Genomic DNA, 24499 nt, shown 5'->3' with positions numbered 1-24499 from the left:
TTCTCATTGAAGGTGACAGGAATCACTCACCAGTCTCCCTTCCTCATGGCTGCCGCGTCCCCACTGCTTATCCTGACAGGGCAGAGCCCTCATCAGCCATGTCCATACCTTAGTGTGGTGCTCCATCCATTGTGCACACAACACAAGGCACATGGTGTCCTTGGAGACCTCTTGTGCCCTCCTGGTGCCTCCTGACACTGCCCTGAAGGGCACAAGCAAGTCAGCAGCCTTTCCAAATGTGAGAGTCCCCAGCAGATGCCTTGTGGTCATTCAGGATCTCCGGTGGCCCTGGGAACTCACAAGTCTAAGCTCAGCCTAGCCCTGACACAACACCCCTTGCCATCATCCCCCAGGTCCACCCAGCACACAAGCACATCATTAAGGTTTTTCAGCCTGCAATTCCCTGAACTCATTCTGTACTCTGGTCTGGCACTCAGGAAATTTTTATTTTAATTTTATTCTCTTTTATTACAGAGATGACACAATAGACAAGCATTAATGTGGAGATGGACTCATTTACAAAAGATGCCTGAGTTTAACAGATTGGGTTCATCTTCTGAAGCAAGGGGACAAAAGCATTATATGTACCAAGAGGTTTATGACTGATACAGTGATGAAAAAGACAAACATTGCCTTTGTTGAGAAGAATGCGAGGTCACTTGTGAAGAGACACGAGTGATTCAGTGCTGGTGAAATATTAATTGTAGTATGAGTTTCTTCAGGGCGTCCTTGATCTCCTGGTTCCTCATGCTGTAGATGAGGGGGTTCAATGCTGGAGGCACCACTGCATACAGAAATGACACTACAAGATTTAGAGCTGGGGAGGACGTGGAAGGGGGCTTCAGATAGGAAACTGTAACAGTGATAATAAAGAGGGAGACCACAGCCAGGTGAGGGAGGCATGTGGAAAAGGCTTTGTTCCGTCCATGCTCAGAGGGGATCGTCAGCACAGCCCTGAAGATCTGCACATAGGACACCACAATGTACACAAAACAGCCAAATCCTATAAAGAGAGCAACTACAAGAAGCCCAGCCTCACTAAGGTCAGCACCTAAGCAGGAGAGCTTGAGGATCTGGGGGATTTCACAGAAGAACTGGTCCAAAGCATTGTCCTGGCAGAGGGGCAGGGAAAATGTATTGGAACTCTGCAGCAGAGCGTTGAGTAATCCACTGTCCCTGGCAGCTGCTGCCATGTGGACACAAGCTCTGCTGCCCAGGAGGGTCCCGTAGTGCAGGGGTTTGCAGATGGCAATGTAGCGGTCGTAGGGCATGATAATGAGAAGAGAATACTCTGCTGAAACTAAAATGATATAGAGAAAAACTTGGGAAACACATACTCTGTAGGAAATTGCCCTGGTGTCCCATAAGGTATTGGTCATTGATATGGGGAGAATGGCAGAGATAAAGCCTGGGTCGAGGAGGACAAGATGGACAAGGAAGAAGTACCTGGGGGTGTGGAGGTGATGATCACAGGCGATGGTGATGATGATGAGGACGTTGCCCAAGAGGGCAGTCAGGTAGATGCCCAGGAAGAGGCAGAAGTGCAAGAGCTGCAGCTCCCGTGTGTCTGTGAATGCCAGGAGGAGGAACTGGGTGATGGAGCTGCTGTTGGACATCTGCTGCCTCTGGGCACAGGGCACTTTCAAGGAGGGAAAAGAGAGAGAGAAGTTAGGGGACACTTCTCTGATGAAAATCAAAGTTATTTCTCATAGAATCACCCCCAAACGGCCCCTTTCCAGAAGGAGGACCTTTGGCAGGCCCCTTTCACAAGCTCTGGTTGCTCCACACTGAGGTTTCCCCAGGGAGCGGGAGGCTGTGATTTGGGCTCTGCAGGAGTCAGTGCTGCCCTACAGCAACAGCGAAATGGAGCACAGGGTGATCTCAGGGTGAATCCACTCCTGATATCAAAGAGCTTTCCAGCATTGTCCCTCCCCAGTCACTCAATTGCAGAGCAGATCTGGGGAGTTTGTGCCTTCTGTTCTGGTTGCCCCAACACAGCTCAGGATGGTTGTGATGTCAAAACTCCTAACTTTTCCACTGTGAAATCTCCTGGGACCAGGCAGGCAAACTGACTGTCCCTTTGTGCAGAGTGAGCACAGCCAGTCTGTCCATCAGTCCTGGTCTCACCTGCCCTGTGCTGGAGGACTTTTGCACTCAGGTGTTCCTCCAAAGAAACTGATCCTCTGTGAGCAGAGGATTCCAGTTTCCAATTGCAGAACTCCAAACACCCTCACCCCCTCCTACTGGAGGGGGATCTCAGCTCTCCCCTCCCAGCCAGGGACACAGAGGGCTCATTGCTGTGTCCCCCACACAGAGGATGAGCAGCACTTCCATGGCCTTACTGTGAGGTATCTTCTCCACGGGACAGCCAGATGACACAGAGATACCATGGGAGAGCTGTGTCCTTCTGGAGGGCAGCCTGAAGCACAGCAGGACCCTGCAAGCAAAGAATCAAATGTCATAAATGTGGGGTGTCCTGAAAGGAGAATCTGCCCATTTGCATTGCCCTGAACTTGTCAGTTAGGAGAGGGATTGGACTCTTTACCCTCATGGCTACATCTACATGGCTGGTCTCTGAACTGCAGCTTAACCCAAACCCCATCCCAGAAGATCCAGTGATAAGAACCTGAAGCAAAGGCAGGAGAGGAAAGAGGGTCACTCTCTGAGCTGGAAGCAGCCTGTCCTAGGAAGCAGGAAAGCAGACACAGTCTAAGGCTATTCCACACGATGCGTATATGTATAAGGCTGCAGCATGCTGAAGGATGTTTCCTCCTAACACCACTTTGTGGGTTCCCCCAAGTGTAAGAGAGAGATTCCTGGCGTGTTCAAGGTGGATTCCATTCAGATGCGCGTGCCCAGCTGCTCTCACACCTTTGCCACGGTGACCTTCACTCCACGAACAGTGCGGAACTACCAGTGCACTTTTGAGGCTTCCATTGACACCAAGACAAGGTAACTCACACTCTGAATTCCTGGGGGAGACATGACTTTCTGACAGCTGCCTCTCCTCGGGGAGGGCGTAGACCTCTTCTTAGCAGCCTTAGGTGGAGCATTAGATGACACAAGAGGCAGTAACTTCTAGATATGACAGAGCAGAAAATAGGGGTCAGAGTTTAGTTGATGCGAGTGACTGTGAAGACAGAACATTAGGCAGCCAACTGGGATTTACTGAATTGCAAACAAGTGGAGATGTGCAAGAGCTGAGCTGTGGCTTTGCAAGGAAAAAAGGGTTAGATGCAGAGGTTTCTGTTCCAACGAGTCAGTGTGCATTGTTTTGTCCTTGTTTCTGCTAAAATGAGAAGATCTGGTGTGTTTACCTGGAGGATATTCGGATATTTCATGTGAAGGAATGATCCCTTTAAAAAAGAGGAGCCTAGTTCATCTGTCCTGGGACCTGTGTTTGTACCAGGGCTCTAACCTGCTCTTCCCCGACCCTTTTGTCACTGAACCAGGATAAGATAAATCAGCTTCCTGCCCTAATAAGCATTTCCCGGTTTAGTGTCCTTGGAAATAATCTTTACTGATGCTGTTGTTTTTTTACTTCTCCTTTCTTGCTTCTATCCTATTTTCATGCTGTGCTTTTGCTTTATTTGTCAGCAAAGACAACAAGTTTGCTGTGTCTCGTCTGTTTTTACCTGCTGTACTGCATGAGTCGATTCAGTGAAATGACTTTTTGCTGTTATTCTGGAAAGCTCTGGCTCTCCAGAGCAGATTCCTCTTGCAAATTGTCCTGATCTAACTGGGGTGATGGGGAGCTGTGAGTGGGGTACAGGAGCACCAGCCAGAGAAAACACAGGGGATGGCTCTTGCTTCATTGCTTGGCAAGCTGGAAATAGGTTAGTGGCAGCCCCAGTGATTTTCCTTTTTTTTGCCTGTCCTGCAGCTCTGAAGCAAATGAAGCACACAGCCTGACTTTTTCTATCAGTGGAGCTGGGAATCTACCTCAGCTGACAGTCCTGCACCCCATCCTTCGCGATAAGAAAGGGAACCCTCTGCTGCTTTTCAAGAAACTGTTGCTGGGTCATTCAAAGGAGCTCCCTCTGGTCCTTCATAACGGTGGAATTGTAGCTATCAAGGTGAGGACAAGTTCTTGTGCCATAAAGGAAAGTTGCCAGAAACCACGGCAGAGATGCACCAGTGCTATAGGCATGCAACACCAAACGAAACCCTTTCCTTGTGCTCAGAGCTACCCTCACAGGAGAATAAGCCCCTCTGACTTCCTGGAAGAGGCTTTGCCAAACTAATAGGCTCATTTTTCAGCCAGATCCCTCTAGCAGAGTCCCATCAGCCTTTCACCTTTGCCTTCACCTCCTTTGTAAAGACCACTGCTGTCTTTGAAGGTCTTGACTTCCTCTCGGGTTTCATGCTGGTTACTCTTCGCACTCTGTGCTTGGGTGAACTGCATGGAATGGGTCTCAGAAATTCTCTTTAAGCAAATGGCTGATGACTTCTGATTGATAGGAATGGTTGGACTCGATGATCCAGTGGGTCCTTTCCAACCTAATGATTCTATGATTCTTTCTAGGAAGGGAGTTCTTGCAAGTGTGATTTTCTGACCAGCCTATCCTTCTCAGTTCAACTCAACACAAGAAAGTTGGTGGGGTATTTTCTCCCCTGCCTCTCTTCTCGCAGTCTTTCTCATGTGGGAAAGTGGTGTCCTAGTTATACTAGGTTGTTTTTTATCATATTTCACGGCCTTGTAAGCAAACTGAATTGTAGCCTGTTTACACACTGCTTATTGCTTCTAGTACTCTCTGTCCTGTTTGGTGATATTTTAGTTATATTCCAATGCAAGATGGGGACTGGCATCTCCCAGAGGGAGGAAAGCTCAGAGTGAGGAAAAGAGTTGGACGTACACCTGTGTGTGTGCATGTGACAGGGGACAGGAGAAGAGGAAATAGCCTCAAGCTCCACCAAGGGAGGTTTAGGCTGGACATTAGGAAAAAATTTTTCACAGAAAGGGTCATTGGGCAGTGGCAGAGGCTGCCCAGGGAGGGGGTTGAGTCACCTTGCCTGGAGGGATTTAAGGGACGGGTGGAAGAGGTGCTGAGGGACATGGTTTAGTGATTGATGGGAATGGTTGGACTCGATGATCCGGTGGGTCTCTTACAACCTGGTGATTCTATGATTCTATGATTCTCTGTGAGGAGAGCAGATGGAGCTTGCCTCACGTGGAGATCCCTGGCTCTCGTTCTGAACAGCTGTTAGAGAAGATCATATCCATTTTGGGGAATGTCATGTTGGGATGCCCTACTCCGTGACCTTCACCATCACCAATCGCAGCAGAGCGGATGACATGCAGTTCGAGTGGCTGCAAGAGGCCCCGTTTCGCTTCTCCCCCGAGGTGAGCTTGTATGTATCTGCTTTTTCCACGGCTCAAGCACCGCCCGGCAGGTTCCTGGGAGCTGGCAGGGAGTTCACAACGTGCCAGTGAGAGGCCGTTTCAGTGCTATATAGGATGTCTGGAGGACAAAGACCTGGGGATGTTGGTTAACAGCAACTGACCATGAGGCAGCAGTGGCCCAGGTGGCCAAGAAGGCCAATGGCATCTTGGCTCGGATCAGACACGGCGTGGCCAGCAGGGCCAGGGAGGTTCTTCTCCCTCTGGACTCGGCCCTGGTGAGACCGCTCCTCGAATCCTGGGGTCAGTTCTGGGCCCCTCACCACAAGAAGGATGTTGAGGCTCTGGAGCAAGTCCAGAGAAGAGTAATGAAGCTGGTGAGGGGGCTGGAGAAGAAGAGGAGCGGCTGAGAGAGCTGGGGGTGTTTAGCGTGGAGAAGAGGAGGCTGAGGGGAGACCTCATTGCTCTCTGCAACTCCCTGAAAGGAGGTTGCGGAGAGGAGGGATCTGGGCTCTTCTCCCAAGTGACAGAGGACAGGACAAGAGGGAATGGCCTCAGGCCCCGCCACAGGAGGTTCAGGCTGGACATCAGGAAAAATTTTTCATGGAAAGTGTCATTGGGCAGTGGCAGAGGCTGCCCAGGGAGGGGGTTGAGTCACCTTCCCTGGAGGGGTTTAAGGGCCGGGTGGACGAGGTGCTGAGGGACATGGTTTAGAGATTGATGGGAATGGTTGGGCTTGATGATCTGGTGGGTCTTTTCCAACCTGGTGATTCTATGATTCTATGCAGTGCCTGGCTTTGCTGGGGCCAGGCATCTTTTGTTTGCACTTTCCCCTAGCAAAATTCAGAGGAACTCACAGTAAGGTGCAGAGCTGCTCACCACATCAATCCTTTTACTGTCGGTCCTGTCTTTGCCATAGATTCCAGTTTGGTCTTGGTTCTCTGATTCTCCCTAGGTGGGAGACCTCCTTGCTGGCTCTTCCAAGGACATCACGGTAACCCTGAAATCAGATGTTCCAGTCACGTTCAAAAGGCACCCTCTAAAGTGTTGGGTGACCAGGATTATTGCCCCACTGCCACCAGAGCAGGTGACTGACAGAGATCACAGAATCACAGAATCACAGAATAACCAGGTTGGTAGAGACCCACCGGATCATCGAGTCCAACCGTTCCCACCAAACACCAAACCATATCCCTCAGCACTTCATCCACCCGAGCCCCAAACACCTCCAGGGAAGGTGAATCAACCACCTCCAGATGACACGAGGGACCCATCAGATGCATGGCTTGACGAGGAGAAGGTAGGAAAGACAACCACAAAAGCCATCCTAGCTTCCACAAAAAGAACTGCTGATGGCAGCAGACTGCCATCTCTGCTGTCTAAGCAGCTCCCGCTTCCTCGTGGTGTTTAATCCATCCAGGAGCTTAACCAGCAGTGCATTTTAGGGGAGAGGTAGATGCCCGGCGCTCGCACAAGATGGGGAAGTCTTTGTGATGAGAGATGCTTAGTTTGACAAGAGACATTCAGCCAGAGGCAAACTATTGGTCTCTGCTAAAAGCCGAGACTCATCTCAAGAGATTCTTGCCTTTACTGTCGTGATTACCAAACACTTATCTTGAGTGATGGTTCTTGTCCAGTTTCTGAAGCATTGTAAGACCTGTAATCCAAACTTCTTCCCCATCAGAGCATCAGCAGTCCGAGACATTCCTAGAGTTCATGCCCATCCCCAAATATCCATCCGCAAACTCTGCCAGTGTGGCTGTCACCCCACCCATGACATCTGGGAAGTACTTTCTCCTAAAATAAGAAGGAAAAGGTGCTTTCTAGGTGTGTTAATTCCTGGGATTTTCCATCCACAGAGCTCCAGCTGGAGAACTTAATCCTATTTTAGAGGCCTGCTGGATTTATAGGGGGCCAGGAAAAAAGTCAGACACTCTACAGGGTTGAAATTGAGGGACTGGTATCTGGTCATGGTACCCTTGGGTGTATTCACAGTCGTGGTGGTGATGGCTTTGATCAGTAGGTACAAACAAATACTACAGCAGAAGGATCAGATGTCACCTTTCCAGGGAAATAAATCCGAATGGTCCTTTCTACCCCCTATATGTGGGTGATTTTGGAGGCCAGAAGGCTCTCAGCCTGGCTTTCTGGGCTCCGCTCAGTGATTCTTCCCTGTTGTGTTTGGAGGTGATGGAGACAGACTCGGAACGTGCTCACAGTGTCCAGGTGGAGATCAGCCGTGAAGTGGAGCTTTTCCTAAGTGCTGTTGTTGACTACGCCAACTTCAAGCTAGACAGGCACAAGATTGAGTTCAAGGAGACGTTGCTGTTCCAAACGAAGTCGTTCAAGTGAGTGCTGGAGGCCAGGCAGGGACTCATGTGTGGGAGATGACTTTGCCCAGGGCTGCTTCCCCAGGGCCACACGTGCTCTCTGGTGGCCTCTGCTTTTCCTTCTACTCGTGGTCATGTGCCAGCAGCGATACCACCCATGCGCTCGTTGCTCAGCTACTGAATGAACCTCTTCTAATTCCAAACAGGCTGATCAGCCTTGGCAGGGGGTGTTGCTGCCCTCTGGGTCTGAGGATTCAGCTTCTACACGCAGTCTGGCACATGCCAGGATGCAGAGATACTGGATGTGGATATGCCCAGCATGTGGACCTGAGTCCATTCTAGGGCTTTATGTGCAGTCTCACCTGCTCTTCATCCCTTTAAACAAATCATTTATTGTTTTGTCGTTTCTAAGTCCCATCTGGGTGCTGGGGCCTCTGTATCTGCCCACAAAGCCAAGCAGGAGATGCTGGCTGCTGTCCTGCCACGACATGCCAGGAGAGGTTTGGTTCTGTTGAGAACGCCCATGGTTTTGTTGCATTGCATGGTTTGCCTGTCCTCATCTACTCCAGGACAAGCATGCAGTCCAAATAATGTGAAACCGAGACACAAAGACCAGAGTAAGACCCTCAAATTAAGTTTCCTGGGCACCGTGTCTGCCTTTTTCACTTCCAGACTTCGCAATACTTGGTCTTAGGGCAGCTCAGGTCAGTGACCCAAATTTGACCAAGTTGCCTAGGGAAGAAGATGCTACTCAGGGTAAAGAACTGGCTGCCAGGAGCCCACTGTACAGTGTTACGTCTTGTTTTCTTTGTAGTTATTGATCTCATTAATCCTCCTCCTTGCTTTGCAGTTTCCAGCTGACCAATACAGGGGATGTGACCCTAGAATACACCTGGGTGGTGGCTGAGAAGGCTGGAAAGGCAAGAGCTCATGAGGAGCTTCCACCCAGTACTGATGGTAGGACATGAGCTCTGAGGCAGCTGAGGGTGCCTGGTGTCTTTCAGTTTGTGGCTGATGACCTGGGGAGAAGACTATGCCCCTTAACCCCAAAAACATTAATTGCTTTTTCATCCCTGTCCAGTTGTCCACTTTGATCTGCGTCTTCCCAGGTGCAGCTGGAGACACTCTCCTTGTCCTTTCTCTGCCTTTCAGACCCTCCTGTGCTGGCTCTGATGCTTGTGTTCTTCACGGGAGCCGAGTCTGGCTTGGGGAGGAGTCCCGTTGTGGGTCAGGACTGGGAAGGGGGCACCAGGGCACCTCTTTAGGAATTATCTGAGACTGGAAAAAACGATGCTGTGACAATGAGTTTGCTGCAGTCACGCTGTCTGGGTGCAATTTCCCTGGTCCAGGGCAAATGCAAAGTCTAAAATGAACCCTCCTTCAGCGCATTTGTGCTGAGGCTGGTCTGCTCCACGGTGCAAAGGCTGCCTGGTCATGGGTTATAAAAGCCTGACACAGAAAAAGGAAGGAACGGGTGTGAAGGACAGAGCAATACTGTTCCCCAAAGCTTTCTCTCTACTGTGCACAACAAGCCAAGCGACAGGGGACGGGATGAGAGGGAATGGCCTCAAGCTCTGCCAGGGGAGGTTCAGGCTGGACATCAGGAAAAAAACTTTCAGGGAAAGGGTTATTGGGCACTGGCAGAGACTGCCCAGGGAGGGGGTTGAGTCACCTTCCCTGAAGGGGTTTAATGGGTGGGTGGACGAGGTGCTGAGGGACATGGTTTAGTGATTGATGGGGAGGGTTGGATTCGATGATCCAATGGGTCTTTTCCAACCTGGTGATTCTATGATTCTATGAAAAAGCAAGCTGACTGCTCTCCCTGCTCTTCATTGAGAGTCCTCCTGCTGAAAACGCTTGCGCCATGGATGCTCCAAGTGCATCCCAGCTCCCCCCTGTCCACCTGCAGCAGGAGGCAGAGGTTTTTCTCCTTGAAAAATATCCTGATATAACCTCTTCTTACCACAGGGAATTTCTCCTCCACCTCCTCCACTCCTGCTGCCTCTGCGAAGGTCCAGTCAGGCCATTGTTTGAGCCAGGTGAAGCACGCTCCGGAGCCCACGTCTTCCTCCCAGACATTGTCTCTGAACACCACCAATGCCACCCAGCCCTTCTCTGTCGAGCCCAGCAGCGGCACCATCCCTGCTGGCAAGGAGCAGCTCTTCCAAATGAAATTCTCTCCAGTGCACGTCGGGGTGTTTAAGAGCGTCATGTCCTGCAGGTAGGAAACATCCAGGTGCTTTTCAGCTCATGCAACTGATGGGTAGTCATTGTATTGTCTCCAGCTGGGGTGGGTGGGAGTGTGGAGCTGGAAACAGGCAGCAGAAACAACCACCATACAGGAGCAAAGAAAGATGATCCCCAGCCTTGGTAGAAGCAGGTATGTAGACACTGGGAAAAGACATTGTAGCTGGGTAGAAGCGTGGATCTGTTGGAGGAAAGGGAGGCTTTGCAAAGGGATCTGAACAGGCTGGACCGCTGGGCTGAGGCCAATGGGATGAGGTTTAACAAGGCTAAATGCCGCGTCCTGCACTTGGGGCACAACAACCCTGTGCAGCTCCAGGCTAGGAGAAGACTGGCTGGAAAGCTGCCTGGAGGAGAAGGACCTGGGGGTGTTGGTTGAACACGAGCCAGCAGGGGCCCAGGTGGCCGAGAAGGCCAGTGGCATCTTGGCTTGGATCAGACATGGCGTGGCCAGCAGGACCAGGGAGGTTCTTCTCCCTCTGGCCTCGGCCCTGGGGAGACCGCTCCTCGAATCCTGGGGTCAGTTCTGGCCCCTCAGCACAAGAAGGATGTTGAGGCTCTGGAGCGAGTCCAGAGAAGAGCAAGGAAGCTGGTGAAGGGGCTGGAGAAGAAGAAGAGCAGCTGAAAGAGCTGGGGGTGTTTAGGCTGGAGAAGAGGAGGCTGAGGGGAGGCCTCTTTGCTCTCTGCAACTCCCTGAGAGGAGGTTGTGGAGAGGAGGGAGCTGGGCTCTTCTCGCAAGGGACAGGGGACAGGACGAGAGGGAATGGCCTGAAGCTCTGCCAGGGGAGGTTCAGGGTGGACATCAGGAAAAAAACTTTCAGGGAAAGGGTCATTGGGCAGTGACAGAGGCTGCCCAGGGAGGGGGTTGAGTCACCTTCCCTGGAGGGGTTTAAGGGCTGGGTGGACGAGGTGCTGAGGGACATGGTTTAGTGATTGATGGGAATGGTTGGACTTGGACGATCCGGTGAGTCTCTTCCCACCTGGTGATTCTATGATTCTATGAATAAGAAGCTCCTGGAGTGTTGTAAAATCAGTAACAAGACACCCAGAAAAGCTTTCCAGGGGGCAAGCCGGTCCCTAGATTTGCTTCTATATTAGCCCAGCATGGTTCCCCCTATCTACACAGCGAGCTGTGTGCTGCAGTTGGTCTCTATACACATAAATGCTTGTGCTTCTGCCGTTTGATCTCTGTGACAGGGAGCTCAATTCTATTGGATTTGCTTGTTGGTGCTCGCACAGAGATAAGATGCCACCGTCTCTGGCGTACGAGCAAACAGGCAAGAAGCTGGCTGCCTGGAAATGTTTCTCTGGCTAATAGCAGTCCCTGTCTTCCTAGAATTCCTAACCTGATACCAAACCTGAAGGGCCCAAAAGTGACTGTGAAAGGGAGAGGCCTGATGCCAAGCTACCACTTCGAGCTAGAGGACTCTGACTATCTCACTTCAAAGAGGCACAAGCTGGAGTCGAAGGGACGAAAACATGCGCGGCTGGATCCCAAGACACGAGTGGTCGAGTTTGTCACAGTTGGAGTGTGCAGCAGCAACGTCAAGTAAGCACGGACGTGGCTTCTCGTGTTGATGGTCTCCTTGTCATCCCCCTTAGAGACCCCTCTGGCTACTCTTCCAACCCACAAGGTGCATCTGTACCTTGCCTGGAGGGGTGGACGAGGCGCTGAGGGACATGGTTTAGTGATTGATGGGAATGGTTGGACTCGATCCGATGGATCCTTTCCAGCCTGGTGATTCTATGATTCTATGATTTTATTGCACAGCATCATCATACCCTAAACGGTTCTCACCAAGCTTTGCTCCATCAGGGGAGGCCCCGGCAGAGCAGAATGCTCTCCTGGTTTCTCCTAGGTCTGGAGTCCCACCACAGCTTCTCTCCTGTAGAGCAGGCAACGTGGGGCCACAATAGCTGAGAGAGAGTGAACGGAGCAAAACAAGGTCTTCTCTCCCCAGGCTTCCCATTACGGTTGTCCTGACACCGAAACAAGAAGGACAGCTAGTCTTCAACATCAAGTGTGACGTCAACAAGAAGAGCCAGTCCCTGTCGCTGAATATCAAGGCCACCGTCTGCAGCAAAGTGGAGAGACAGAGGGCTGCACCTCACGCTTGATAACAAATGCACCCACGATTTTCGAGGTTTGCTGGCAAGGTACATGTGTTTATTTACTGCACAGAGGAAGAGAAGCTCGACGTGAGCTGGCAGTGTGCGCTCACAGCCCAGAAACCAACCGTGTCCTGGGCGGCATCAAAAGCAGTGTGGCCAGCAGGTCGAGGGAAGGGATTCTGCCCCTCTGTTCCTCTCTTGTGAGACCTCCTCTGGGGTATTGGGTCCAGTTCTGGAATCCTCAACATAAGAAGGAAATGGAGCTGCTGGAATGGGTCCAGAGGAGACTACAGAGATGATCCAAGGGCTGGAGCACCTCCCAGATGAGGACAGGCTGAGAGATTTGGGGTTGTTCAGCCTGGAGAAGAGAAGGCTCTGAGGAGATCTTATAGAGACCTTCTAGTACCTGAAGGGGCTCCAAGAAAGCTGGGGAGGGGCTGTTCCTAAAGGCTTGTGGTGACAGGACGAGGGGCAATGGGGATAAACTGGAAAGAGGCAGAGTTAGACTAGATATTAGGGAGAATTTCTTCACCATGAGAGTGGTGAGACCCTGGAACAAGTTGCCCGGGGAAGCTGTGGCTGCCCCATCCCTGGAGGTGTCGAAGGCCAGGTTGGATGGGGCTTGGAGCCCCTGATCTATTGGGAGGTGTCCCTGCCCATGGCAGGGGAGTTGGAACTGGATGATCTTTAAGGTCCCTTCCAACCCAAATTATTCTATGATTCTATGATAATCTTCCTTATGAGAGCTGTTCTGAGTGAAAGAAACACATTCTGGTTGCACTCAAATATCATAAAAGCTCTCAGTTCCTGAAGCCGCTGTTGGCATTTAATAATTACTCATCCTTTTTGATAGAAAAATGGTTGGACTCGATGATCCGGTGGGTCTTTTCCAACTTGGTTATTCTATGATTCTATGGTAGAACCATTTGTATGCTAAGGAAAACAGGTGTTAGGTACCAGTTAGCTAAAAGGCAAAGATTCTTTTTCTATTGTTTCTTCAAGTGCTGGTGGAATTCACTGAGGTACCTTAGCCGGGTGACGTCTGATCCCGGCTGCCTGCGCACAGTAGAGTTTGTTCTGACTAGAAAGCCGCTCTCTGTGTATCAGGCTGTAGTGTAATAGAGATGAAGGCTTTCTTTTCAGATGCAGAAGCTTCCTCTGAGAAGCTAAAATATTGCCAGTAACAATTTCTTTCACGTTATGAGATATTATAGCAAGATGATGTATTTTAACCCTTCTGTCTAGCAATGTTGGAATGGGGCAACGAGCTCACGTAGCACTTTCAGATATTTGTGTGTCTCTGCATTGCAGGATCCAAACAATTCCGAGTGTCTTCGTGGATCTGCATAGAATTGGTGAGACAGGAAGCAACTGCTGTCAGCTAAGGAGAAAGAAAGGTGCTCAGAAACGCCTATTTATAAACTTCTTTGAGTGCCTATTGACTAAAGTTCCTATTGGCTAATTGAATAAATTAATTAGAACAGTGAAAATAAACTAGGAATCTCTGTGTGTCTGTCTGAGAGTAAACATAAAGAATGCATTTAGAGATCACCATGGAATTATATGCCATCAGAGCCTCATTCAAAGAGGAATTCGCACCCTGCTTGGAAGGGATGTCAGCATGGATGATCATGCAAATGGTCTGATGGTCTTTACAGGCTTCTTATTTATCAGCCAGGAACACTCACCTGCTCTTTGTTCAGCTCCAGATGAGCCCAAACTCTGTGCTTTATGCAGTCACCCCCCCACTATCTGTGATAGTGTAAAGAAGGAAAATCTGTAGAGTTTTCTCTGTAGGGGCAGAGAAACTGGGGGAAAGGAGGGGGAAGAGGGATGATGTCAGAGTGCTGGAGCACCTTCCATGCAAGGACAGGCTCAGAGAGTTGGGATTGTTCAGCCTGGAGAAGAGAAGGCTCTGAGGAGACCTCAGAGCAACCTTCTAGTACCTGAAGGGGCTCCAAGAAAGCTGGGGAGGGGCTGTTGACAAAGGCTTGTGGTGATAGGACGGGGGAATGGGGATAAACTGGAGAGGGTCAGATGTAGATTGGACATTGGGAAGAATTTCTTCATGATGAGAGTGGTGAGACACTGGAAGAGGTTGCCCAGGGAAGCTGTGGCTGCCCCATCCCTGGAGGTGTTCAAGGCCAGGTTTGATGGGGCTTGGAGGACTCAGATCCACTGGGATGTCCCTGCCCAGGGCAGGGGGGTTGGAACTGGATGATCTTTAAGGTCCCTTCCAACGTAAACTATTCTATGTGTTTTGGGTGGAGGGGGATGATGGGGAGGGGAGATGATTGGGTTGAGGGGAGAGGTTGGTGTGTTTAGTGGGGAGAGGGATTCAAGTAGGTTTGCTGTTTTCTTTACTCTTGGTTCTTTTCCCATTAAAAGGTATTTCTCCAGACCTGCCCCAGGCCTTTGTGGGAGGGGAGGGAGCGCTGGGGTCAAACGGCACCCAAGAGGTGCAAAAGCCCCACTGAGCCCCAAATTAGAGCCAGGGATCCCCAAAGGGCATGAAGCCCCCCACCAAGGGCTCCAGAGGGACAGGCAATGGCAGGAGGGGGCTCTCCTGTCCCCTTCTCCAGGGGATGCAGCCCTTTGGCAGGGGAGCTTGGATAGTCGGGTTCCTGCAGGACTCCTGGACACAGCCCCATGCTGGAGGCAGCAGGGATTTATTGATTGGCAGTGACTGACCATGACCCAGTAGGGGCCCAGGTGGCCAAGAAGGCCAATGGCATCTTGGCTTGGATCAGACACGGCGTGGCCAGTAGGGCCAGGGAGGTTCTTCTCCCTCTGGACTCGGCCCTGGGGAGACCGCTCCTCGAATCCTGGGGTCAGTTCTGGGCCCCTCAGCACAAGAAGGATGTTGAGGCTCTGGAGCGAGTCCAGAGAAGAGCAAGGAAGCTGGTGAAGGGGCTGGAGAAGAAGAGGAGCGGCTGAGAGAGCTGGGGGTGTTTAGCCTGGAGAAGAGGAGGCTGAGGGGAGACCTCATTGCTCTCTGCACCTCCCTGAAAGGAGGTTGTGGAGAAGAGGGAGCTGGGCTCTTCTCGCAAGGGACAGGGGACAGGACAAGAGGGAATGGCCTCAAGCTCTGCCAGGGGAGGTTCAGGCTGGATATCAGGAAAAAAATTTTCTGGGAAAGGGTCCCTGGAAGAGGCTGCCTAGGGAGGGGGTTGAGTCCCCTTCCCTGGAGGGGTTTAAGGGCCAGGTGGACAAGGTGCTGAGGGACATGGGTTAGTGATTAATGGGAATGGTTGATTTGGTGGGTCTCTTCCCACCTGGTGATTCTATGATCTCCTGTTCTTTCCATTCCACGCAGCGCCAGGCATAGAAGAATACGTGGCTGTTGTGTGACAGGGATTGCTCACAAATTTTTTTGCCTCCTGGCTTTCTTTAGGAGAAATGTTATCATTGAAATGTTGGATGATATAACAGGAAACTTGCCAGGTTTCTTTGAAATCTCCTGGAGGAAGCAGGAAGTGATGGAAATTGAAGAGATGGCTGAATGGAGGCAAAACAAAAGTGGTTTTGGTGACTTAATTCTGTTTTCCACTTGTTCTCCTCCACTGCATGGCAACCTGGCTTTGTAGCTGCTGCAGACACTGCTCCCTGGCCCCTTCTGAAGAGAAAGGGATAAAATAGACCAGGAATTTCTACCTCAATGGGATGTTTGGAATTCTTACATGTGGACATAAAGTTCTTTAGAAGTTAGTCTGTGCAGGAGACCTGATGAAATGTTGGAAGAAACCAAACGGTTCTTGGGCGAAGGAGGCCAACTTTTTCTGATTGTTGGAAATCCTCTAACCTGCTCCCATTCCCATAAGTCACCATCCTTTCTCCAAGAGTTTGGAACTGCTCTGTAGTCCAGAGGCAGCTGCCGTGTGGTTCCTGAGGGGGAAGAGCAGGAATTGATTTCAGCAGCTCAATGATTTCTCAGTTTGCTGAAGAAGCAATCTGTAATGTGAAAATGTCAGATCTGCTGGAATGGAAAATCTGTCTGCGTGAAGGGTAAGTCAGGTCTGCCCGTGTCTGCTCCTGGGCAGTGATTGCTCGGAGTTTTGGTCGAGGAGAAGCTCGACATGAGCCAGCAAGGTGCGCTCGCAGCCCAGAAAGCCAATCGAATCCTGGGCTGCAATAACAGAAGTGTGGCCAGCAGGTCAAAGGAAGTGATTCTGCCCCTCTGATCCTTTCTGGTGAGACCTCAGCTGGGGTTCTGTGTCCAGTTCTGGAATCTTCAATGTAAGAAGGAGATGGAGCTGTTGGAGCAGGTCCAGAGGAGGCTAGAGGGATGATCAGAGGGCTGGAGAACCTCCCATACGAGGACAGGCTGAGGGAGTTGGGCTTGTTCAGCCTGGAGAAGAGAAGGTTCCAAGGAGACCTTATAGAGGCCTTCCAGTACCTGAAGGGGCTCCAGGAAAGCTGGGGAGGGACTGTGCACAAAGGCTTGTGGTGACAGGGCTGGGGGGGGACAGGTATAACCTGGAGAGGGGCAGATTTAGACTAGATATTAGGGAGAATTTCTTCACCATGAGAGTGGGGAGGCCTTGGAACAGGTTGCCCAGGGAAGCTGTGGCTGCTCCATCCCTGGAGGTGTCCAAGGCCAGGTTGGAAGGGGCTTGGAGCCCCTGATCTAGTGGGATGTCCCTTCCCAGGGCAGGGGAGTTGGAACTGGGTCATCTTTAACGTCCCTTCCAAGCCTAATATTCTATGATTCTATGATTTTAATCTCCATGGAAGGGCCTCCAGTTCTTCAGGGCTTTGTCAGCTCCTCTTCTCCTGCCTTCTGGATAAATTCTGCTGGGAAATGTCCAGAGCCCAGAGGTTTCCCATGTTGGTTTAACTCTGCCAGCCTTGCCCAGGGCTCTGTCTCCCCGACCGTATTTATTTCCTGAGTGCTGGATCGCTGCCTGCAGGGTTTGTAGGGAGGCATCCTGGCCTGGCTGCTGGAGCTCCTTTCCAATTGAGCTCCCTGCTCGTTTGCTCTGTGATCCTTCAGGACGGTCTTTAACTCCAGCCTTGATTGCCATCGCTTTTGGGGTCTGGCAGTGGAACCTTTCCAGGGAAAAGGCAGAGGAGGCAGGGAGCACAGTGCGGTCGGGTCTGTCCCTGCAGAGCTTGGGGGCTCGGTCACTGGGGAGTTGTCCTCTTCTCTCTTCTGGTGGAGACATGAAGCAGCCGGTCCCCAGCACAGACCATCCTGGGGGTAGGAAGCCCTGAACGTCCAGAGCCAGTGCTTACCGAAATCTCCTCTCAGACCTCGAGCATGAATTTTCTGGCTTCTAAGTGAACCTTGTGCTGCGACCATAACTGGCCTCAGAAGGATGTGTCCACTGAGGATTCCTTGTCCTGCCCAGAGAAACACGGAGGTTTAAAACTTTTCTTAATGATCTCCCTGCATAATCTCACTCTGTCCTGCATGTCCGTGAAGTGAAGGGACTATGATCCAGCTCCAGGGGTCTGGTGCTGATGGACTGGGCAAGGTCTAGAGCCCCCCAAGACCCCTTTAGGGTCTCTCAGGACCCTTCCAGGGATGCACAGGACTCCTCTAGGAGCCCCTAGAGCCCCCCAAGACCCATCTAGAACCCCCAGCACCCCTTTAGGGAATACTAGGGCCCCTCTAAGACCCACCAGGACCCCTCCAGGTACTCACCAGAACCCCTCTAGTTAGCCCCAGGATGCCCCTATGTCCTTCAGGACCCCTCTAGGGCCCCCTAGGACCCCTGTAGGATTCCTCAGGACCCCTCTAGAGACCCCACAGGACCCATCTAGCGACCCCTCAGGACCTCCTGAATCCCTCTAAGAAACTCCAAGTCCCCTTTAGAGCCCCAAAGGACCCCTTAAGGGACAACCAGGACCCCTCTAATGACCCCCAGAACCCCTTTAAGGACCCCTAGGGCCCTTCTAGGGACCCCCAAGACCCCTCTAAAGCCCCCTAGAATCCTTCTAAGAGCTCCCCCCCCCAGGACCCGTAGAATTTCTTTAGGGACCCCCAGAACCATTCTATGAACCCCCTGGACTGCTCTAGGGACCCAAAGGAAATCTAGGACCCCCCCAGGTCCCCTTTAGACCCTCCAGGGACACTATACAGACCCCAAGGACCCCTCTAGGCCACTCCCCGATTCCCTCTAAGACCCCCAAGAACCCCTCCAGGGACCAGGAGAACTTCTCTAGGGACACACAGAATACCTATAGAACCTCAAAAGCCCTCTAGAACCCCCCCAGGACCCCTCTAGGGTTCCCCCCGGGGCAATTGGAATGGGAAATAGAGAGAAGGAACTGCTTGTGGAAGAGAATCTTGAACGCCGCCGCAGTACCCCTGAGCATGGGGACGCTATTTTCCTATTTTTATCCCCAAATTGGTCCTGGAGAGTTTGAGAGGTGGCCTGGAGCTCCCTAAAGGGGCTCTGCTGACCCCTAGAGGGGTTCTGGGGTCTGTAGAGGGGTTGTAAGAGGTCTTAGAGGGGTCCTGGGGGCTCGAAGGGGGTTCTGAGGTCCCTAGAGGGATTCTAAGGGGTCCTGGAGGGGTTGGGGGGATTCCTAGAGGGGTTCTGGGCTTCCCTATAGAGGTCCTGGGGTATCTAAAGGGGTTCTGGGGGTCCTACAGGGGGCTTGAGGGGTCCCTAGAGGGGTCCACCATGCTTTGGGGTGAGAATCTCAAGCTCCCACCATGCTTTGGGGTGAGAATCTCAAGCTCTCTGCATCTGCAGGTGATGGAGTCCATCTCTCAGCGTGCCATGGGGGGGGACACACCTGATCCCAGCTTTCAGTTGGGTGAACATCTCCAGCTCCAAGAATGCTGAGGGGTGAAGGACACTGGTTCCCAGCAAGCCATGGAGCGAACACCGCCAGTTCCCAGCGTGCTGTGGGTGGAGGGCTCCAACTCCTGCATGCAACCTTGTTTTCCACAGCAAATAAACCTGAAGAATGGCCTTTCTGCATTGCAATGCCTTGTGACTTTGGTGAGAATCTTCAGTTCCAAGTGTTATCCCTTCCAGAGACAGACTGTGTGAAAAACCACGTGGATAACTCTCAGAAAAGGATGCTCCTTAGAGGAGGCTGAGCTAAAAAGTTAGAAAATTGATTCTGCTTTAGCTCAAACCTCAACATTCACCGTTTATTCTAGAGCTCAGGTGACTCCTACTGATATCTTCAAATACACACACGCACGTATAGATTGCTGCTCCAAGATGTTGTCGGCCTTCTTGGCCACCTGGGCTACTGCTGGCTCATGTTCGGCTGCTGCCAACCAACACCCCCAGGTCCTTCTCCACCAGGCAGCTTTCCAGCCCCTCTTCCCCAAGCCTGTAGCCCTGCATGGGGTTGTTGTGTCCCAAGTGCAGGACCATGTGGAATGGAGAACACCCTGGTGACACCAGGGTCCCCAGGGACGGGCCAGCACACTGGGACACAGGACACACAGGAGGACTCAGCTTTTTCCTCTCATCTGCTCATTTCTGGCACTGAAACTTACCCGTGTCATAGTGAACTAGCAGGGATTTGGAATGATCCCCAGTTTTCAGCGGGTGGAACTCCACTGTTACTTGCATGGATTCACCAGTTCCAAGGGTCCCAATGGATGGACTGACAGAGAAAGGGCTGCAACACAAAGAGAGATATCGAGACTATTGTGGGAGACTGGGGGACTACATTCCTTTTGCAGTCTAGCTCCTTTCAGCTTACTTATGCAAGCAAGAAGCAACCAAACCACGGTCAGCAGAAGAAAAACACAACATCCACAATCAGAGCTACTGACTCTCCTTCACAAAGGGATCCATTCCAGGGAGGTGGTGGAGTCACCTTCCCTGGAGGGGTTTAAGGGATGGGTGGATGAGGCGCTGAGGGACATGGTTTAGTGATTGATGGGAATGGTTGGACTCGATGATCTGGTGGGTCTTTTCCAACCTGGTGATTCTCTGCAGCTTGCAGAGTTTGGTCAATGGTTACATCATGCTTAAAACACTGTAAGGAACCTCAGAACCCACTTCCTGCACATTTCTACCAATGACAACACAGCAGCTCATGCACTCTGGTTCCTTTTCATTACTGCTCACCAGCTACATCATCGCAAAACAATGTTTTGCACAAAAGAGATGAGCTCCGTTACCTCTCAGGGCTGAGGCAGTAGTGGGCCACCCGATTACCGACGTTGCGAATGAGCAGAGTTTTCTGGGTGGTGTACTTGACTGGACAGGAGGAGAAGTTCAGCTCATCCGGGAAATCCAGGATAGCTCGAGCACCAATAGCTCGAACGGGCACATTAAACGTTTCCCTTTCCGTGATGCAGGTGAGCTGGTGGAAATAATCCTGCAAGGAAAGAAACAGTCTCGGCTCTGGGCATTTAGTGCCATCCCCATGGCAAAAGGAAAACTGCTGTTTCTAAGACTTACGGCACACACCACTGGGGACGACCAGTTTGAAATACAGTGACTTCTCCATGACGACCTTCACCCGCCGAGGAACCTGCAGGAAAGACATGAAACTACAATTTTGCACTTGCAGAAAGATGAGAAGAGACCTGGCCACACCCTAGCAAAATCCTTCCTTGGCCACCCTTCCAGAGCACCTTTTCACTCCAGAGGTCAATATACAGACCACACGAGGGTGAGATTGAATCCCTGGGAAAAAACCTCTAGGTCAGAAGCAGCTGGGCAATGTCCCACTGGGAAGGAAGGACAAGGCAGGGAAGACACCAGCTGTATTCAGTTGCAATCACACCATCAACCAGCCCAAAGAACCTGCTTGCTTCTGCCTGCACACATCCATGCAGTCACACCTCCAGAGGGGCCCTCCAGGGGCAAGGAAGGAATTCCCTTGCAAGAGAAGGAGACCACAGATGCTGTGGCCTTACTGGGAGTAAAAGCAAGCTGGAGAAAAAGGAGGAACCCAAAAGAACAGAGATAACCCCAGAAACAAGGAGAAAGCTAGGGGAGTTTCAAAGGGGCTGTAAAGAAACGAGGGAGAAGTTTTCCCTCAGCAGGGAAAACTGATGCAGAAGATGAGAGCAGTTAACTTACCGACATCACGATGACCCCCCAGTTAAGATATTAAGAGGAATTTCTTTCCTGAAAGGCTTGTCAAGTATTGGAATAGGCTGCTCAGGGAGGTGGTTGAGTCACCATCCCTACAGGTGCTTAAAAATGAGTTAGACATCGTTCCAGGGCTGGACTTACGATTGGACTTGATGATCTTAAAGGTTTTGTCCAACTGAAACCGCTCTGTGTTTCTGTAATATCAAACCTCTATATCCCAGCACTTACCTTGTCTATATTCCTCAGAACCAGTGGCATTTCATAGACCTCATAGGGAACGTAGCTCTGAAATACAATCTCTGATGAGACAGGCTGGAACAAGCTCTGTCCCAGGTCAACTGTTGAGAACTGGAGACACAAGACAGAAAGCAGTGAGAGGTTCAGCTGAGAGGAAGATTAATGATCAAGAACCCAAGCATGATCTCCTGTGAAATAGTGTCCCTTGATGAGCACACCTGCCTGGCTCATTCTGGGGAAACAGGAGCATTGTAGGACCCCTCAGAACTACTCTAGCGATCCTAGAACCCCTCTAGGGACCCTAGGACCCCTCTAGGACACCCCCAGACCCCTCTAGGGACCCAAGGACCCCTCTGGTGCCCCCCAGGACCCCTCTAGGAGGCTCAAAGCCCCTATAGGGAAGCCCAGGACTCATCTAGGACCCCCCGGAACTGTTCTAGGGACCCCAGGACCCCTATAGGTAAGCCTGGGACCTCTTTGGAGCACCCCTGAACCCATCTAGGACCCCCAGAGCTCATCTGGAGCCCCTCAGAACCCCTATAGGGATGCCAGGACCCCTTTGGAGCCACCCAGGCTCCCTCTAAGACCCACAGAACTCCTCTAGGGTACCCGGGACCCATCTAGGGACCCCTCAAGCCCCCTGTAGGACCCCCAGAACCCCTTTAAGGACCCCAGGACCTCTGTAGGGAAGCCCAGAACACCTCCAGGAACCCCCCAACCCCTCCAGGGCCCCCTAGGATCCCTCTAGGGACCCCAAAACCCCCTTGGAGTCCCCAGGACCCCTCTAAGACCTCTTACAACCCCTCTACGGACCCCAGAACCCCTCTAGGGGTCAGCAGAGCCCCTTTAGGGAGCTCCAGGCCGCCTCTCGAACTCTCCAGGATTAATTTGGGGATAAAAAGAGGAAAGTAGCGTCCCCCGCTCAGTGCTGCCGCCGTGTGGCCCTATCCAGTACTGCAGGAGGCTCAAGATTCTCTTCCACAAGCGGCTCCTTCTCCCTATTTCCCATCCCAATTGCCCCGGGGGGAACCCTAGAGGGGTCCTGGGGGGGTTCTAGAGGGCTTTTGAGGTTCTATGGGTATTCTGTGGGTCTCTAGAGAAGTTCTGCGGGTCCCTGGAGGGGTTCTTGGGGGTCTTAGAGGGAATTGGGGGGGTCCTAGAGGGGTCCTGGGGGGCTCTAGAGTGTTCCTGGAGGGTCTAAAGGGGACCTGGGGGTTCCTAGATTTCCTGTGGGTCCCTAGAGAGGTCCAGGGGGGGCATAGAGGGGTTCTGAGGGTCCCTAAAGAAGTTCTGCGAGTCCTGGGGGGGGTCCCTAGAAAGGTCCTTGGGGTCCTTTAAGAGGTTTGGGGGATCTTTAGAGGGGTCCTGATTTTCCCTAGAGGGGTCCTTCGGGGCTCTAAAGGGGACTTGGAGGTTCTTAGGGGGATTCAGGGGGTCCTGAAGGGTCACTAGATGGGTCCTGTGGGGTCTCTAGAGGGGTTCTGGTGGTTCATAATGTGGTTCTGGGGGTCGGTAGATGGGTCTTTGGGGTCCCTAGAGGGGCCTTGGGGTTCTTAAAGGGATTCATGGGATCCTGGGTGTCCCTAGAGGGGTTCTGGGTGTCCCTAAAGAAATTCTGTGGGTGTCCAGAGGGGCCCTACGGGGGGTCTTAGAAGGATCCTGGGAAGAACTAGAGAAGTCTTGGGGGTTCCTAGAGGGGTCCTGGGTGTCTGTAAAGGTGTTCTGGGGGTCGATAGAGTAGTCCTGGTTAACATTAGAGGGGTCCTTTGGGGATCTAGAGGGAACTCGGGGGTTCTTAGAGGGATTAAGGAGGTCCTGGGGGTCGCTAGAGGGATCCTGGGTGGGGTTCTAAAGGGGTCCTGGAGGGCTCTACAGGGTTCCTGTGGTTCCCTAGAAGGGCTTTGGGGGTTCTTAGAGGTATTCAGTTGGTCCTGGAGGTCCCTAGATGGGCCCTGGAGGGTCTAGAGGGGTCCTGGGTGTCTGTAGAGGGGTCCTGGAAGTTCTAGAGTGGTCCTGGGGGTCCCGCAGGGCTCTAGTGGGAACTTGAGGGGTCTTAGAGGGATTCAAGGGGTCCTGGGGGGTCTCTAGAGATGTTCTGGAGGGTCTAGAGGGATACTGTGGATCCCTAGAGAGGTTCTGGGGGTCCATAAAGGGGTTCTAGGGGTCCTGGGGGTGCCTAGGGGGGTGCTGGGGGGCTCTAGAGGGGCCTTGGTGGAGCTTAGAAGGATTCAGGGGGTCCTGGGGAGCCCTAGTGTTGTCCTGGAGGGTCTAGGAGCATCCTGAGGGTCTGTAAAGGGGTCCTAGGGGTGTCCTGGTGGTCCTTAGAGGGGTCCTTGGCATCACTAAATGGGTCCTGGGAGGCTCTATAGGGGTCCTGTGCATCTTAGAGTGGTCCTGGGGGCTTTACAGGGGTCCTGGGGGTCCCTAGAGGGTTCCTGGGTGTCCTAGAGGGGTTCTGGTTGTCCTAGAGGGGTCCTGTGGGGCTCTAGAGGGATGCTGGGGACCCTATGGGGGTCTTAGAGGGCTCTATAGAATCATAGAATCACCAGGTTGGAAGAGACCCACCGGATCATCTGGTCCAACCATTCCTATCAAACACTAACCCATGGCCCTTAGCACCTCGTCCACCCGTGACTTAAACCCCTCCATGGAAGCGGACTCAACCCCCTCCCTGGGCAGCCTCTGCCACTGCCCAATGACCTTTCCATGAAAAATTTTTTCCTAATGTCCAGCCTGAACCTCCCCTGGTGGAGCTTGAGGCCATTCCCTCTCATCCTGTCCCCTGTCCCTTGGGAGAAGAGCCCAGCTCCCTCCTCTCCACAACCTCCTCTCAGGGAGTTGGAGAGAGCAATGAGGTCTCCCCTCAGCCTCCTCTTCTCCAGGCTAAACACCCCCAGCTCTCTCAGCCGCTCCTCGTAAGACCTGCTCTCCAGCCCCCTCACCACCTTCATTGCTCTACTCTGGACTCACTCCAGAGCCTCAACATCCTTCTTGTGCTGAGGGGCCCAGAACTGACCCCAGGATTTGAGGAGCGGTCTCCCCAGTTCCGAGTCCAGAGGGAGAAGAACCTCCCTGGCCCTGCTGGCCACGCCGTGTCTGATCCAAGCCAAGATGCCATTGGCCTTCTTGGCCACCTGGGCCACTGCTGGCTCCTGTTCAACCAACACCCCCAGGTTCTTCTCCTCCAGGCAGCTTTCTAGACAGACTTC

At 52.1% G+C, this 24499-nt stretch overlaps 2 protein-coding genes across 2 annotated transcripts in view; both read right to left on the bottom strand.

Annotated features, from left to right (window-relative positions):
• Positions 1-680: 680 nt before the first annotated feature.
• Positions 681-1271, bottom strand: LOC138732364 (olfactory receptor 14C36-like). The gene has a single exon (XM_069878950.1). It carries the CDS (start codon positions 1269-1271, stop codon positions 681-683), a length of 591 nt encoding a protein of 196 aa, XP_069735051.1.
• Positions 1272-16037: 14766 nt separating this feature from the next.
• Positions 16038-24499, bottom strand: part of LOC138732363 (hydrocephalus-inducing protein homolog) — a 91433-nt gene continuing 82971 nt past the window's right edge. Inside the window, 4 exon segments of the mRNA XM_069878948.1 lie at positions 16038-16153; positions 19496-19620; positions 20129-20328; positions 21282-21401. Of these exon segments, the coding sequence (XP_069735049.1) occupies positions 16038-16153; positions 19496-19620; positions 20129-20328; positions 21282-21401 (561 nt within the window).

This window comes from Phaenicophaeus curvirostris, chromosome 30, assembly GCF_032191515.1.
Source record: "Phaenicophaeus curvirostris isolate KB17595 chromosome 30, BPBGC_Pcur_1.0, whole genome shotgun sequence".
Classification (NCBI taxonomy): domain Eukaryota; kingdom Metazoa; phylum Chordata; class Aves; order Cuculiformes; family Cuculidae; genus Phaenicophaeus; species Phaenicophaeus curvirostris.
This window is presented reverse-complemented; position numbering and strand designations above follow the sequence as displayed.